The sequence below is a fragment of the Vicia villosa genome, linkage group LG6, assembly GCF_029867415.1.
Source record: "Vicia villosa cultivar HV-30 ecotype Madison, WI linkage group LG6, Vvil1.0, whole genome shotgun sequence".
In the NCBI taxonomy this organism is placed as follows: domain Eukaryota; kingdom Viridiplantae; phylum Streptophyta; class Magnoliopsida; order Fabales; family Fabaceae; genus Vicia; species Vicia villosa.
Genome location: NC_081185.1, coordinates 149712372 through 149731210, shown reverse-complemented (window position 1 = coordinate 149731210; position 18839 = coordinate 149712372). Strand labels below are relative to the sequence as shown.

General features: G+C 35.8%; 1 protein-coding gene across 1 annotated transcript; it reads right to left on the bottom strand.

Annotated features, from left to right (window-relative positions):
• Window positions 1-2788: 2788 nt before the first annotated feature.
• LOC131610471 (S-adenosylmethionine synthase) lies at window positions 2789-4879 on the bottom strand. Its single transcript, XM_058882429.1, has 2 exons — window positions 4722-4879; window positions 2789-4184 (listed from the first exon to the last, which is right to left on the bottom strand). Exon 2 carries the CDS (start codon window positions 4174-4176, stop codon window positions 2992-2994), a length of 1185 nt encoding a protein of 394 aa, XP_058738412.1. The 5' UTR covers window positions 4177-4184; window positions 4722-4879; the 3' UTR covers window positions 2789-2991.
• Window positions 4880-18839: the final 13960 nt, after the last annotated feature.

Sequence of the window (18839 nt, the reverse complement as noted above, 5' to 3'; positions counted from 1 at the left end):
ATTTGAAATTCGGACGTGCCAAAAGTTACGGGAAATACAATACAAGCAAAAAATTTATGAGTTTTGAAATTCGAAGGCATTCCAACACACAACAACTTAACCTCAGAACCATAGCGAAATCAAAATAAAATAAATATTCGGTTTTTAAACTTCGGATTAACTTAAGGATTTCAAAAATCGAAAGCTTTCATTTAATAACGCACATACTGTCTTTCCCTTTTTTTCCCTTCCGTTTAAAATAAATAAAAACCAACTAAATATTGTAAAAGCAGAGCGTCTCTCAGATTGCTTCAATCTTTCTCTAAAGAGCAAACACATACATCTTTCCATTCAAGCTATAAGCACAAACACCTCCCACGTTTGATAAATATCTCATATCTTATTTTATTTTATTGCTTTTTTTTTAAAATTTCTGATGCATGTAATCCATTAATAGGTTAAACTTATGCTACATTAGGATACATTCATAAAAATGCATTGTTTGTTTGTTCTTAAGAAGATTTTATGTGAATTTGATTCATTTGAGATTAGGGGTGCGTTCATGCGCGCATTCTGCTATGGTTCGTCTTGGCCCAAATTTTGAAATTTGGACCCTAGGTATGGATTACAAAATCTCAATTTTTCTGTTATTCATTAATTTTTTAACCTTGTTTGTTGACACATTCTTTTTTAATTTTATAGAAAAAATGGTCGACGAACAATAGATATACAAACATGGTCGAGTGATCTAATATGCTTCAGTGCGCAGGAGAAAGTTAGACTTCCGTGATTTGCAACTATATAATCGCGTATAACCGAGGGATCGTCTTCCCAGAGTCATGTATCTTTGACTCATGATGAAGTCCATATTGTTCTCGTTTATGCTAATGTACATGCATAAGATCTACATCCTACATCCGAACCTAATGTTGTCGCACCTTCTAGTTTTTCGGGAGACTTCAAAGACATTTCACTACTTCCTCCATATGGACATAACAATGCAGTTCACACGTGAGAGAGATAGTTGGCATAAATAATTTCTCTTTTAAACATTTGTTTTATACTAATTGAACTGTCTGATGTGAATGTATTTGTTTTTGCAGTACCGTGACATGATGAAATGTATAAACTAGGGCAGGAAGATATCAAAGCTTCCACAACCATGTGAGTCTTGGTTTCGCAATGTATTCGAGTTGTTTGGGGCGAAGGACTTCAGTAGGATTAAATATGGCTATATTAACCATGGTTTATTGGCAACATTTGTTGAGAGATGACACATAGAAACATCGTCATTTTATCTTTCGATTGGTGAGATGACAATCACACTTGTTGATATATCATGCCTCCTACATCTTTCAAACACAAGAAAATTTTTGAATCACTCTAGAATTACTAGATCTGAGGCCCCCGACCTGATGGTAACACAATTATAGGCTGATCTAGGTAGATTCCAACGTGAGATAGAAGACACCAGAGAATGTCATGTTAAATTATCTGCAAATTCATCCACCTTAATGTGATTATGGTGTTGTGGGCTATGAGACACAAATCATAGGAAGGATGTACAAGCTTCCCTAGGGAACTATGAAGAAACTAGAATGCTTATATCAGAGACAGATGTTAAAGAAAAATGTCTTGAACGTTGTATCCATCATTTAGAAGGTAAAAAACATGTATCGTGAGAAAATAAGTGTTGAAAGAAAGTTGTCAAATGCATCATTGGATGAGGTTGTAATAGAGAAGAATCAAATGGTTAAAGATTTGGGAGGTGCACTGGGTGTGTACATATGTTAGATTCTATAAAAATCAATGCTAGGGAAACAAGCAAGGAGACCAAGACAAAACCTCTCTTCTACTCTCTATGGTGCACGTTCTTTTATCTGGAATTTCGATACAGGCAAGAAAAGGTCAGTCTGACCTTATCGTTTTTTAGCTCCATTAATTTGTACAACTCGTACTAATATATTTGTGTTGATTTTGGTAAATTTTATCGAACCTGTTGTCAGAGTATCGTGTTTGACATTTGTCCTTTAAACAAAATTTACAAAAACATGTTTTATTTCTACTTATCACTAAAAGTTTTAAGATATATTTCAACGTAATACAAATTAAACTTTATTTTTTATTTATAATTATAATAAATAAAATATTAAAAAAATAATAAAAAAAAAATCCGTTGGTAAGTTGTTAATTAAAATTTTGTAAAATATAATAATTAAATATAATATTCATTTAATTCAATATGAAAATCCCAAATATTTGTTGTAATATGATTTTATTGTGTCTAACTGTTTTAAAAATTACGCATAATACAATTATAGGGAATTTGGCTCCTCTAAAATTATTATTCAATAGTATTTGTTAAAAGTTGATATTATCTACTTTACTCTTTAAAAATTGTGAATCACCCACTTTATACAAGTCGAAAGACAATTTATAAAATAGAAATTGTATTGACAAAGCATTTTTATACTGTCCATAAAAATATTTATTTTTATACCACAATGAGTGTCAGTAGTTGAATTTCATGCGACATACTACACCTACTCTATAGTAATTTCTAATTGAAGAACCTTTTTGCATGTCTATAGTAATTTCTAATTGAAGAACCTTTTTGCATGTCCCCTTTTACCAATTCACTTTCACAGATACATACACTTGGCTAATGTTCCCTAGTCAGAACAAGAAACAAAATTTCAATTCTGTGAGAGTAATGATTCGAAACTTACTTTGAGGAGAAAAAATAAAATGCATAACAGATAGCTTTTTCAGCTTTTCAAATTCCTCATGCAGTAAATTGGGACAAAAATTCTGTAAAAGTTAAAACACATTCATTGCACCAACAAGGTAACAATAACATTCCATTACAAAATTTAAATTGTAAGTAAAAAAGAGGGAAAAAATGACAGAAGTAGCAACAATTAAACTAAACACACAGATTATTCATCCACACCTAATAGTAGTAAGACAAACATTGATAAAGGGAAGAATATAAAATCCACAACACAATTCTTAAGCTTGAGGCTTGTCCCACTTGAGTGGCTTCACAACTTCCCAAGTGAAATCAGGGTCATCCCTTCCAAAGTGTCCATAAGCAGCTGTCTTAAGAAACCTGCTATTGCCACCTCTCTTAAGGTCCAAGTTAATGGTGATCATTCCAGGTCTGAAGTCAAAACTTTCCTTCACAATCTGAAGAATTTCCTTGTCGGGAATCTTTCCGGTTCCGTAACTGTCGACGAACACTGACAAAGGCTCTGGCACACCGATAGCGTATGAAACTTGAACAAGGCATCTGCGAGCAAGACCGTTAGCCACGATACTCTTTGCTGCCTGCCTAACGACATAGGCACCACTTCTGTCGACCTTAGTTGGGTCCTTGCCAGAGAAGGCACCTCCACCGTGGGCTCCCCAACCTCCGTAGGTATCAATGATAATCTTTCTTCCAGTGAGACCGGCATCACCGTGAGGACCTCCAATGACAAAGCGGCCGGAAGGGTTGAGGTGGAAGATGGTCTTCTCGTCCAAGTACTTCTCGGCAATAACAGGCTTGATGACATGCTCTTTAAGATCAGCGGCGATCTGGTCGTTACTGACAGTCTCGTCGTGTTGGGTGGAAATGAGGACAGTGTGGACACGAACCGGAACCATAGCACCGTTCTCATTGTAGTACTCAACAGTTACTTGTGTCTTGCCGTCTGGTCTCAGCCAAGCACAGGTACCATTCTTCCTAACCTCGGTAAGACGAGCACCAAGTTTGGTTGCAAGGACATGGCTCAAAGGCATAAGCTCAGGAGTCTCATCAGTAGCATAACCAAACATATGACCTTGATCACCAGCACCAACCTCTTCCGGACTCTTCGAGAAATGTCCATGAACACCCTGAGCAATATCAGGGCTCTGCTGCTCAATATTAACCAAAACCTTACATTTGTCAGCATCAAGACCAACATCATCGGATACAAATCCAATGTTGCGGCACGTGTCACGAACAATCTTCTCATAATCCACATTAGCCTTAGTTGTAATCTCTCCAAAAACCATCACCATGTTAGTCTTGGTACATGTCTCACAGGCAACCTTGCTGTCAGGATCCTGTTCAAGACAGGCGTCGAGCACCGCATCGGAGATCTGGTCACAGAGCTTGTCGGGGTGACCCTCGTTCACCGATTCAGATGTGAATAGAAAAGTTTCCGCCATTGTTCAAGCTATTACACAAAACAACAAACAAGATTAGTGAGAATTTTCTTTTTCAATAAGTATCAAAACAAGATAACTAATATTCCAGTTCAAATTGCACAAGGAATAGAATATAGCCAATTATCCCAAAACTTTATGCCATGAACTTTTATAATAATTCAAAAGTTTTTGATTCTGATAAAAAAAATTGCAGCAAGTGGATACAATATAAGATTCCCTAATCAGCACCGGACACATGGTACTATGGTAATCGTAACAAGAATTATAGATCCAGAGAGAAAAAAAACGGTTACAACAAGTTTTTTCCTAACAATATTAGATCTATAACACAAAATGAAACAGTTCAACTTCGTGACTGTAACAAACCTATATAGATTTCAAAGAAGAGACAAAATCAGAATCAGAATCATACAAAGGAAATAACAATAACAATAATAATAATAATAATCAGATCTAGAATTGTAACGGTTAATTTGCAACAAAATAAGAACAACTAAGCGCTAGAAAGAGGAAAGATGTGTATAAAGAAGAGAATGGTGATGAACCTGGAGCGAGTGGGGGTGCAAGTAGAAATGAAATGGAGGTTCAAATAGCAACACTCGCTATGCTATGACCAGAGACCAGCTTGAGAAACTCAAATGACGGGTGTAAGAGACCAACGACTCTATCTATCTATTTATACTAGCTAATGTGTGGGATTACTGGTTACCGGATGCTTCGGTGCGCCGTTAGGTTTGACGCGTAAATAAAAGGTTGGTGAGTGGGTTTGAAAGGATTTTGATGACCGGGTATTGCCGGTAGTTACCAAACATTACCGGTCACCACCAGATCTGATTTGTTGCGTGTCCGTGTCGGTGGTAGATAGGATTGTTCCTCTCCACCGTCTTTCCTTTCCTTTTGGATTTAATACTAGATATTTTTATTACGTATTAGTAATGTAGTATAGTATTTTATAGGTATATAAAATAATTTTATCAAAAAATAAAACAAATTTACAAAATCAAAATGCTAGTTAATGCAATGGAATATTATTATTGTGAGATTTTAACAGATTTTTTAATTAAAAATAAATAAAGATGAAGAAATGAGATATAGCAAGTTGGAACTTACATTCTTACATAAGTATATTAACTAAATTGACTTAACAAACATGTGATAATAAATTTTAAACTATGTAAAAATACTCTACCTTAGACACATTTAAAAACATTATGTGATATGTAAATTTAATGTGTATATGATTTTGTGGTAAAAAAATTGATTTTGAATAAATTTAATGATTAATTAATTTTATAAAATTGATTATAAATAAATGTGTGTTAGGCATATTTAATTATGTAAAATCGATTAAAGATAAAGGTGTGTTGGTGTATTTGATTTTGTAAAACCTATTCTAAGTAAAAGTGTGTTGAAAATAATATAATTTATGTAAAAATGAGTTCAACAGTAAATTTTGATGTAAAAGTTATGTTTAAATTAATAAATTATAAATTATAATTTTAAGTAAAATCAAAGGCAAAATAAATTCTGTTAAAGTAATTAAGCACTCAAAATCATTTCTAAATCAAATATTTATATGCAGAATTGTTTTTGCCTTTTCCAAAACTAAATCAAAGATACATTTAATAAATTTTTTTAATAAAAATAACAATTGATTGACTATTAAGCTAATTTATAATTTATGATTGTTATGCTGATGACATATAGAGTATAATTTATAGCTGATGTTGAATGATTAATAAATAATTAAATTGTTCGATAAAATTAATAGTTTATAAAATTAATAATTCACCTAACTCATAAATATAAAATAACACAAAAAATGTTTAATAAATAATTGTTTTATTTTATACTAAAATAAATATAAAGGATAAAAATAAATTTAATTTAAAAATAATAAATAGAAAAATAAAATAAAAATTACAAGTCATAATTTATAAGTTAAAGGTTTAAAAATAAGTTATAAGTTCACAAATAATTTTTTTATTGTTATTATTATATGAACTTATAAATAATATAAATAGTATGAATAATTTTTAAAAATTGTCTTACCAAGCTTAAAAGTAGCAAGAAATTACCATGATTACTCCAACAAATTGTCAATTGCAATCTTACTTGGGACATTTGCTAGTTTGTTTTAAAAATAAAATATGATACTCTTTCAATAGTTTGGGTTAATTCTTAATTTTATATTAAGATGGTTCCATAGGACCTTAATGTTAAAATTCAGAGTATTAAAGAAACTATGTGACTTCCTGTTTATTATGGCATAATGATTATTTTTATTCTCTTGACTCATGCTTAACTTATTTTGCGGACAACGCAATATGATATTAACTGTTTACTAATAAATTTTGTCGCATTAAACGGCTTGTATCATGCATTAGAAAATGGAAAATAAATATAATAATAAAAAAAATTAATCCCAGTCCATTGAACTTGGTTGATTTTTATTTTGACTGGAACTTTGTAGTATGCATAAGGAAAATATAAAAATAAATAAATGTTGTATGTTACTATTGTCAAAAGAGAATAGAAAAAAAGAGAAGTATAATGAGAATATTAAATATTAAACGTGGGAGTTAATGGCTTGGTGAATGACGTTGTGGTGTGCTCTGTGTAAGATAAATGGCACGATTGCGTAGCAACTAGCACGTCCAATATGACAAATTACATTGTTCAAAATTCAACTGTTTTTTACTCAATTAATAAAAGGATCCAACCAATAACCAATTCTGACCAAAGTATGTAGACCCTCACGGTAGGAAATGAGAATTCAAAATTCAGCTCAAAGATAAGAATTCAAAACATAAAAACAAAAAATGGTTTTATATCAACGGTCAAAAATATTATTTTTTTACAACAATTAATAAGAATGTAGTATTATTTTACTTCTTTAAAGTATATTGGTGAGACAAGGAAGTTATAGTTTGGAAATTGTAGATGTTATGTCAACCTATTAATTTAATAAGGTGATTCTTAATCCTATAGTTTGGAAATTATAGATGTTATGTCAACCTATTAATTTAATGGGTCATGCTAACACGTGCCCTTAGGGCACATAAGGGCACATGTTAAGAGCTAAATGTAGAAATTTTTTCTTAAAAATTGTGCATTGTTTTTATAAAAAATTTATAATTAATGTGTTTATTACGTTTTCCAATACAAATTTACTGTATATTTAGGTTTCTTAACATGTGCCCTTGGGGCACATGTTAGCTTTATCCTAATTTAATAAGGTGATTCTTAATCCCACATGGTTGGTATAGTGGAAGAGTGCTTGAGTCTCAAGGATATGTTCTCTTTGAGGTTCTGAGTTCGAAGCAGTCTAGAACTAACTTTTGGAGGCTACGTGGGACATGCTTAAGAGTATACTCTCGAGTAGATTAGTCGGTACGGAAGGAAGGAAACCATCCTATAAACTTTCTGAGGCTACGTAGAACATGCTTAAGGGTATGCTCTCGGGTGGATTAGTCGATACGGAAGGAAGGAGACCATTCTATAAAAAAAAGGTGATTTTTTAGAAGCCGCTTTTTTTTAAGCTGCTTTTACATTATATATTAGAAAATTTCGTTGAGCATCGTTTCCTCCGAACATTTTATAGAATCTACATGGTAAACTTATTCTACTTCGATTTTCCATGGGTATATGGTCAAAAATTTTGTTGGAAAAATAATATAAAAAACAAATTTCTACACATTCGAAAGTATGCCCACAAAAGAAACAAAAGACGTAAAAAAAATTAAAAATAAAACTCAAAATCATAATTCAACCTGTAATTTTTACAAGAAAAAATTATAAACTCTCTAATACAATTACAAAAATTACAAATTATCTCTCAATTATAATTTTAGGACAGAGAAATTGAAAATCTTCTCTCAATCTCAACTACAATTTTTGAATGAAAAAATATAAACCATCTCTACCACATAATTTTTGGACAAAAGAATTGTAAACTCTCTCTAAACACACAATTACTCAAATTCTCAATACAACAAAAAAATTACATTGTATTGTGTTATAAAGAAACTTAATATATATAAAAGATAATTCTTACGGCAATGTCAAAGATCTTTAAATGCATAAAACAAATAAACGATAATAGACTTAAAGAAACCTAATGAGTCTTTAATACAAAATAGAAATAAAACTAAAAATTGTTTAAAGATTAAAATAAAAAATTGCTTAAATATTAAAATACTTTCAGACATCTGATTTCTTCTTTGATATGTGCATCTAGCCTTCCTACATCAGTCTCTTTCACATTTGAAGAACTCGACCTTGAGTTCTCTTCTTGATAAAGAGCTTCATATGTTTGATACTCATGAATGTCAACAACATTAAAAGTATTGGATATGTTCATGACATTCAGGAGAGCTACCACATAAGCATTATCATTAATCTTTCAGGTCACTTTGAACGAGCCAAATTTGCATGGCTGCAAATTGCTATAAGTACCAACCAGGAACCTCTCTTTGCCCAAAAACACCATCACATCGTCTCCAACATTGAAAAATTTGAATCACTTGCGTTGGTCAGCAGCTGCTTTATTCTTCTGCCCACTAGTCTCTAACTTAGCCTTGGCAACTTCTTTACCAACCACCACTTCCTCTGCCATATTCTCAGCAGCCACACTAACTCCATGCGCCTTAGGCAACTCAACCACATGCTTAGGAACAGAAGTATAGACCAGAGAGAATGGTGATTTCCTTGTAGTCGAATGTACAACGTTGTTGTAAGCAAATTCGACCTGGGCAAAACTAAATCCCATTGTTTCGCCTTGTCACCACAAATACTCTGAATCATATTTCCCAAAGTACTGTTGGTTACCTTAGTTTGTCCATCTGTTTGAGGATGTTTGTAGAACTCCTATTAGGCGTGTCATACCCCAAAATTTGCCCTCCTCTTTTCATCTCCCATAACTCAAGGCTCTAAGGTTTTTCTCAAGTCACTCTCTCCTTATATTCCAAGGGCTGCTCATTCAATGGCTCAGATGACCAATAATCGACTATGTTGACCTAAAAGTCAACTATAGTCAAAATACAGTCAAACTTCAAGATTTTTGGCCAACATCAAGTATGTGAAATTATATCCATCATTTGATCAAAGGTTGATCATGATCCATCAATAGAAACTCAGAAATGAACGAATGCAAAAGGTTCAAATTAGGGTTTCTTTAGGAGAAAGTCAACGCAACTTTGACTAGTCATAACTTCCACGCGGAGTATCAGAAATTTCTCAACCAAAGTTTGTTCTCAAGGAAATTTCATCCTCTACAACTTTGATGTTGGGCCCGGAATCAAGAAATACACCATTTGGGAGATATGGATGAAAACATTACAGGTCCCTCTTAAAAGTCAAAAAGGACACCTTTTGAGTCAAAGCTCATAACTTGAGCATGGAAGCTTCAATCGAGATGAAACAAAAAGGGTCACTTAGAGGACACTCTGGGCTTTCTAAAATGATAGAGAACACATTCACATGATTAAAATTGAGAGAGATGCACATAGTTGAAGATAGGCGATTTCCAAGATATGCATGAAACCCTAATTGCCCAAAACCTGATTTTTTTTACTAATGGGCATAGAACTTATATTTCAAGCACATCCATAACATATATGAGGGCCTATAAAACCTTTCTCATCTTTTCTTGATATTTTATTTATATTTGAATTTTATTCATATAAATGCAAAATAAATTAAATAAAATACAAGACATGTGAATTAAATCATGAGGTTTCCATCTATTATCATTCAAAGGCCCATATAATTTCATAAGATAGTAAAAGTTCATGTGCATGGCCTATGAGGAATACTTGTAAGTTTAGAAGAAAAGAATATAGATTTTTTCAATTAAAATTCCAAGTCACAACTCAAAGGTCCAGGAGCCCAAAAGAAACCCTAATTATATCATATATATGCTTCATAACATGAGAAAATAAGGGAAAGAAAAGAAGAGGGCATGGAGGCTAGGGTTTCCAAGTCATAAAGTTCACGAAAGCATGGTCCTCTCGTGGTCCTTGTTGCAGCCGTTAAAAACTCGAGCCATCCATTTTATTGTTCCCAGGAGGTAAGTAAAGGTAAGGAAAATCACTTGCAGAGCCCCCCATGCTCCTCACGCAACTGTACATATGTTCATGCTTTCCAAAACTATGATCACCATCGTTTTCCTACTTACAGATTGTTTCAATCAAGACTAATATCACTAACGTGTTTCTGAGATCCTATAGAGCAGATTAGGGCCATTGCATGAGGATTGTAACGCATAAAACAGGAGATGCCATTGCTAGGGCATCAAGCTCGTGGTGGTTCGGATCCCATGTTACCAGCCGTTTCAGGTCTCGAAACTAGCACCATTGGATTCGCAGCGTATTCTTTAGGGGATCTGGGTTGGTTTCGTCTTTGTTTCGTTTGTTTTTGCAGATTCCCGATGTCCTCTTTGCCGGAGAAGATGACCGGCGCCGTCGCCGGTGAGAGGGATGACTGGGTCAACGCACGCGTGGCTAGGAGACGCGTCCTGATTGGTTGAGCGTTTTTTTCAGATTCTCTCTCTAATACTAATGGCCAGTCAACGACACCGGGGCCCACGTTTGGGTTTGTGTTTGACTCAACCACTCATTGCACATGTTAATATTTATTAATTATGGTGCGTTATGTGTATGACTAAGTAGCGCAGCTCGTATGGCAAAGAGAGAAATATGGAATCATGAGGGAGCCGGTTCGATCCCCAGGTTCCAACATTTGTTTTTATGAATAAACATATTTCTTGATCCAGTGCATAGCATCAACAGGAGACATACGATGTACCTCTAATCTGGGCCATAGGATTTCCCTCAGCTCAGATCCAACACATCTGAAAGGGAGGAGCATGCTATAGATTCACAGAGCTGCCACGCTGGATCTTTCCCAGGTTTTATCTAATTGTTTTTATATTATTTGTAATTACATGGTTAATCTTAATCATTTTCAGATTTAATTAATTATGTTTACATTTTAGTAATATAATTAGAATAAAATAAGATTAGGATTAGGATCATAATTTTTCCGATTATTCAATTATTTCGATTATTCGACTTAATTAAGTTAATTAATCTTAATTATTATAGATTATAAAAGTCCTAGAAAGGTTATCATTGTTAGGGTTTGCCCCATCCCATTGGTCTAAATATTAGGATTAGGATTTTCCAACCGACTTAGGTATTTAGCCAAGCAATTTAATTTGTTATTCGCTTCGATCAAATCAATTGATCGCGGTGGGTAATAATCAAATAATTACTTAATAATTAAAATATTAAATTAAATAACAATTTATTCTGCTAAATGGTTTTAACCATATTATTGGTTATGATGATTAGCATATTTCCCCTTATCAATTCGTTATTATTTGTAATCGAATCTATCGATTATGAGGGGTAACGATAAATTAATAATTAAAATACTTTAATTTGCTAAAAGTGATAATCGAATCAATCGATTAGAATTGCCAGCAATCCTTTACTAATCTGTTAACTATGGTGATCGAATCTATTGATCATTGCGGTTAATAGTGTCATATCAAATCAGGGTTGTACGCCCAAAAACTTAAAACATTCAAAACACCACAAATTTCAAACTACGGATTTTCATCCTAATTCAAAACTACGATAGGCCATTCAAAAAGCCTTCAAACCATCTCAAATCAAATTTCAACTCAAAGGGCGTACAACCCGCCCCCCGAACTACGTTGACTCTGATTCTCCATAAGGAGATACGTAGGCACTTGGCAACAAGGCGAGTCCCCTTCCCTAAAATCTCAATTTTCCCCTTATTCAATCCTTTAGTTATAAAACCTTAACTTTTAGCCATAAAACTTGACCCTTAGATTCAAAGCCAATAGGAAAGGATTGAGGGTGCCTAACACCTTCCCTCGACCTGAATATAGTAACTTACCCTGAATCTCACATCTGCGTAGGGTTTCCTATTCGCCCTTCAGAATAGGTGGCGACTCTCTAAGTTAAATTTTTAGGCAGGTTGCTACAGCTGGCGACTCTGCTGGGGAAAACTTAACGGTGAATTACTATGCTCCTATAGGTTTTGGCAGGGTTTAGGTTTGGCGCATTTTAGGGTTTGGCTAATTAGCCATTTTAGGGTTTATTTATTTTTTGTAAATATTTAAATTTTTATTTTTTATTTATTTACTTACAGCCTTAAATTACAGTAATTTAAATCTTTATTTAATTGCTGTTTTACGATATTTAAATTATAAGCAGCCGGATTTCGAGGTTAGTCAATATTTAAACTTTATTTATTTATTTTCCTCTGCAATTTCATTACTGCAATTTAATTAAATATTTATTTAAATGAATATTTTTATTTCTATTGCATTTTCTGGGGATTTATATAAATTGTTGTTAAACCTAAGTGTGGGAGTTAACTTTGAGACCAATAGGGGAGTATGAATCTCCTACGAGTCTCATTGATAATTCCACTCGGAGTGGGTTGAGTATTCGGAAATGTCCAAAACGAGGCTTGACTTTGTTGAGGGCAGGACTGGATACTTGGCTGAACTCTCCGAGAACCTACCCCAAAAATTCGAACCTCATGGATAAAATGAGTTGTTCTAAAATCCGAAGAGACAAAAAGTCTCGGAGGCTACGAACGACCCCATGAGACCTTCTAGAACACTCCCATAAAAAGGCTGGCTCCCTAGAGCCCCCTACGTCGGACCTATGAACCTAGGACTTTTGTGCTTGTTATTTGTTTGCAATATATATACTTCGAATATCTATGCGTTGCAATTTTGCAGGTATTCCTAAGTGGTCCCTAGCCTGTAGGGATTCAAATTTCTAAAGACCATGTCTTTTCCACGAAGGACATCACCATCTATGCATTCCCTAGCCTGTAGGGATTTTATTTTTATATCCTTGTATGCTTACAACTACGCGTCCTTCCCACGAAGGATATTTCCATTAACGCACGTCAATTGGCCTCTCGATGGCCATGCGATCTAGTGACTGTCTCGAACGGCCACCCCGTGCTTACTACTACGTACTCCCTAGCATATAGGGATTTTCTGTTACATCCATGTGTCTTCACAATGACGCGTCCTTCCCTGAAGGACAACTTCACTAGCACGCGTTCGATTGGCCTCTCGATGGCTATGAAATCTAGTGACTGTCCTGAACGGTCACTCCATGCTTATTCCCGCGCACCCTCTAACTTGTAGGGTTTGGATCTCCATTTACACATCACATCCCTAGCCTGTAGGGATTTATCTTCGTCCATACTGTCCTTAGATAGGTTGTGTTCCGCATAGAGAACCTTCCCACGAGGGACAAATTCATTGGTACACGTTGATTGGCCTCTGGATGGCCATGAGATTTAGTGACTGTCTTGAACAGTCACTAGCCGCTATCTTCTGCATACTCTCGAATCCAAGGGATTCCCCTTAGCACGTCATAACATTTATCCTGCAAAGGTTCCAAGAGGGTCTAATGTCGCCTCTAAGGCTAATCCCTGGGATTACACGTCACACGTCCGCATTGCATTGCATATAAAGAGTTACAATAGACAAAAAAATAAAAGAGTCCTTTGCATACGCATGCATTCGCATTTTCATGCGTTCATACATTTGCATTCACATTCATATTTCTACCTTTGCCCACATCCGTACCAACCGTGCTAGCCGATTTCCTGAGACTCGCAAAAAATCAAAGGATCGTATTCTATGGAGAAAGGAGGATAGATTGAGAATGACCTTAGTCTTACTAAAAAAAAAAGGATGTCTTCCACTACGCCAACCACGTGTTCATGCCTTTGTCAAAACAAGATTACAAATACAACAAAGGTTATCATCGAGTAAGGATTAGTTCAACAAAGAGTTCCCTCATAGATACACTCAAGATGTATCTAATCATAAAGGGGTTCATCTTAGAACATATCAAACCTTCAAGGACGCTCTACGATAACCTGGAAGCAAGGATTAGTCCAACTGGGGCAAAATCCTGAACAAAGATGCGTAACCACGATGGAGGGAAGTCGACATATGTTAACTCCACACCAAGGGGCAAAAGGGTCATAGGTTTTTCTGTCAATCTACAAACTTTGAAGGCTGCAAATGGTGTGGTGCTATCCTTTGAAAAAAGGGCAAAAGAGGTTCAGTCAAAGGAAACTCATGAAGTTCCGATACGACGAAAACCCATCGCTTACAATTACTTCCGACAAGTTTGACGTGCCCAAAAAGAATTCGAGGTTACCTTTCACTTATACAAGTCCACGAACTAAGGAGCAGAACAAAGTCGACAGATTCACAAAGGAGATTGCCCTTAGGATTAATAGGTGTATCTTTCTAGTTGTAATTCCTACGATCACAAAATGCTATTTGATGTAAAACGTTGTGCCTTTCGAATAGTAATTCAATAAAATAATTATGCATGTTTTGAAATCAATTCTTTCGCCCCGCTTTTGCATTACTACGAATTTCCATTTCAAATTATCACTCCCAATCATTAACAAACTTGAGGGAGAATGACGAATACAAATAACTAAGTCCAGCTAAATATATGCTTTCAAGGTAAGACCGAGCCGAGGATGTACAGGCATTGTTTCAATTCCCAAACAGTGGAGATATAAGGATGTTAATCCCTCGTCACCCCCTCGAGCCAGGAGTTGGAGCTTGTTTCTACTTTTTCAAATAAACCTTGATTTTAACCAGGGGCAGGGTAGATTTCAATTAATTCAATGGTGTATTTTGGTTGTCAAGAGAATTCAAGCAAAGCAAAGCAAAGGTTCAAGCATAAGGATCAAGCAAGCAAACGGTTCAAGCACATTTCCTTCCTCGCATTCATCAAAGATTGAGGAAGCAATGGAGATAACATGCACAACATCTTCTTCCTCAACATATCATTCAAAGATCGAGGAAGTATCAAAGTCAAAGCTTACAAATCAAAATCAACATGGCAGTCACAACATTCAATATCCAAAGATCAAATTCCAAAAGGAGCTTTCAAAAGAAAAAACGCCCGCTAAGCCAAAATGGAAAAAAAGTCCATGAAAGAAAACAAAAACGACTTAGGCAAAAATTAGGGCATCCCGATGAATCAAATTCAAAGGAATTGGTTCATGCAAAAATAAGGGATAAAAACAAAACAAAGGCAAAATACAAAGTACAATCGTGTGACTGCTAAATCATCGAAGCTTCTCATCTATGCTTGGAACTTTACAACATTTTCATTAATTCCTGATCCCTACTAAGGCTTCTGCTCAACATCAAGACTGAAACGATTCTCTTACAAACAAAGCACATCCATTAGATTAAGCGAATTTTTAGGACCTGGAGAACATCAAGGAGAAAGGGGGGGGGGGGGCTATATAAATTTTGAGCCTTATATCTGTTGTTTCTTTAAACCATGAACCAAGCCAAGATACAACATTCAAAAGTCCTAATTGAGGCAAGGTCAACTACGAAAGCATATGAAGCAGGATTTGTTATACTGACTCCTAAAGTTTGTTAAAACTATTTCTAATCACTACGCTTCTTCAAGCATTCATTCTTAATCATTCAGTCTTAATTCATAACGGACCTCGATTTCAAAACTTGCATTTGCATTACGTTGAAGTTACTTCCCAAAGGGTACAACGCCATCTACGAATATACACTTAGCATAAAGGTGATCATTTCTGATAAAGACTCTTGAATGGGGAAACCACGTCCAGAGGGTTTTCCTAAACGGGGGCATACAACCAAACATCCTATTAAATAGGGGCATTCTTCCTAAGGTTCAATTGACTTGGGTCACATCTCGAAGCAATCTCAATCAGGGGCATGTCAAACATGGGAAGAATTCAAACTCAAAAGGATAGAACACTATGGATACTCCTCCATATCTTGGAGATCAATGGCATACCCTTCAATCTAAACATCGAAGCATATGACAAGGCTATTTCCTGGGGCACTTCCCTCATAAGCATCTTTTTCCACAAAAATACTGGGGCAAGGGATATCAAATCCGTAAGACGTACAACAAAAGGAAAATGCGTCTTCATACTTTGCAACCCCGAATCAATCTTTCTCCTAACTACGATCTGCAAAAAAAGGTATTGGAAAATCGTGTTAGCATCCAACAACCTTACAACATTAGCAAACTATATCCGCTTTGTTATCAACAACCTATCAGTGGAGCATCATGCAAATACATAAATCATGCATTGGTCGATACATTACACCACACCTTTTCAGGTAGTCTTCTGTAAGACATTTCCATTCTAAATAGTCTTTTCTAAGACATTCATTAGTCTTTCCAAAAACCTTTTAGGTAGTCTTCTTCAAGACATTCTTTGTTCTAAGCACCTTTTCAGGTAGTCTGCTTCGAGACATTTTTGTTCTAAGCACCTTTTCAGGTAGTCTTCTTCGAGACATTTTTGTTCTAAGCACCTTTTCAGGTAGTCTTCTTCGAGACATTCTTGTTCTAGGTACCTTTTTAGGTAGTATTCTTCGAGACATTCTTGTTCTAAGTACCTTTCCAGGTAATCTTTTTCAGAACAATTTGGTATCCTTTTCAGGAATCTCTTCAGGTAGTCTTCTCTAAGACATTCTACGAACCTTCCTAAGTAGTCTTTTCTAAGACATCCATTATCCTTTCCAAGAACCTTTTAGGTAGATCTTTAAGACAAATTTTCACATCCATTCCAAAAACCTTTTTCAGGTAGTCTTGTAGAAGACATTATTTCGTTCCACTCATTACATCAATCAACATATGCATGAGCATAAGCATTATCCCATACATCAAAACATCCAATTCAAAGCTCTGGTATTAAACCACATTGTCCACTTGCTTCTCGGTAACCTTACCGATGCCAATAACCTTACTGTTGGCTTATTCTCAATCACCTGAATGACGTATCCCGGTAACCTTACCGATGATAGCAATCTTGCTGTTCATTTCCCTCATAAAACGGATACATACACATTAGCATTAGCATATACATATCATTTAGCGCATTCTCATACTACAAAAAAAACCCTGTTCCAACCCTCGTGTTGTAATAAGTGTGTTCTCCGACCCACGAGTCGTAAAACATTTGACATACTATCTTCCCCGACCCTCGAGTCGTGAGTCTCCAAGCAAGTGAATCCTTTTCATACAGGAAAACAATCTTCTATGCAGGCAAATTTGTCCGAACCAGGGCAAGTGGATCCCATTGGTACAGGTGAGCTTGCTAGAGCTATAGCAAGTGATCCTTTTGGGGATTAATCCAACTACGATAGTAAGCAGGTATGGCTAACTGCGACGACTTACTAGAACTATAGTAAGTGGGCCCTACCATCTACGATAAGCTTACTCAAACTACGATAGCAAGTAGGTATGGCTAACTGCAACGACTTACTAGAGCTAGTAAGTGGGCCACACCATCTGCGATAAACTTGCTGAAACTACGATAGTGAGTAGGTATGGTCAACCGCGACGACTTACTGAATAGTAAGTGGACCTTACCATCTACGATAAGCTTACTCCAACTACGATAGCAAGTAGGTATGGCTAACTGCGACGACTTACTAGAGCTAGTAAGTGGGCCACACCATCTGCGATAAACTTGCTCCAACTACGATAGTGAGTAGGTATGGTCAACCGCGACGACTTACTGAATAGTAAGTGGACCTTACCATCTACGATAAACTCACTCCAACTACGATAGTGAGTGGGTATGGTCAACCGCGACGACTTACTGAATAGTAAGTGGACCTTACCACCTACGATAAACTCACTCCAACTACGATAGTAAGCAGGTATGGCTAACTGCGACGACTTACTAGACCGATAGTAAGTGGGCCCTACCATCTACGATAAGCTTACTCCAACTACGATAGTAAGTAGGTGTGACCGACCGCGACGACTTACCAGAGCTATGGTAAGTGGGCCACACCATCTGCGACAGACTTACTCAAACTACGATAGGGAGTGGGTATACCAACCGCGACGACTTACTAGAACTATAGTAAGTGGGTTACCTACGAACTGCAAACCCTCTAGCACTACTGCAAGTTAATTATCTTCTACACATCATTCATCACGTTAGTCCCTTGGCAGTGATCTCCTTCAAATCATCTCACTGATTAATATCATGTTAGTCCCCTGGCAGTGATATAAAGCTACGTCTCTTTGCAAATAGGGATTTATTTTCCCTGATCACAAGGCTTCTCAAACAGTTCTTCAATTGGGTTTATCACGTCAGTCCCTCGGCAGTGATCTTCTTCCAAATCTCATTAATAACACGCAAAGGTTTTATCTTTCTTTTCAGAATTACTAACATACTTCAACTAACATAACTAACAATCATGCATCATCCAACTAACATACCTCATTCATACATAATGCATATACATACATCGCTCTCATTTATTTTGAGAGGCTTACTGCATCATACATTCATGCATCATACCATTGCATAAAATTCAGGTTGCCTCTTTAGGCTATGCTACAATCTAAGCATCTGGTTCCTTCCAGAAAGTACATGCTTCATAAGGAGAGGGGTATTTACCCTGGGTGGCGTCTGTAAGCCCATCTCCCTCAGAAGTCCTGCTCGACAAATGCAAATTTTAGGGCATTTCAGTGTCCAATCATCTTCCACCTTTAGATCACGATAGGCAGACGTGCCTACCTGATTCTTCAGGTTTAAGAAGATTG

Coding starts and splice junctions, on each gene's coding strand:
- LOC131610471 (XM_058882429.1), bottom strand. CDS start 4,176: ATGGCGGAAACTTTTCTATTCACATCTGAATCGGTGAACGAGGGTCAC.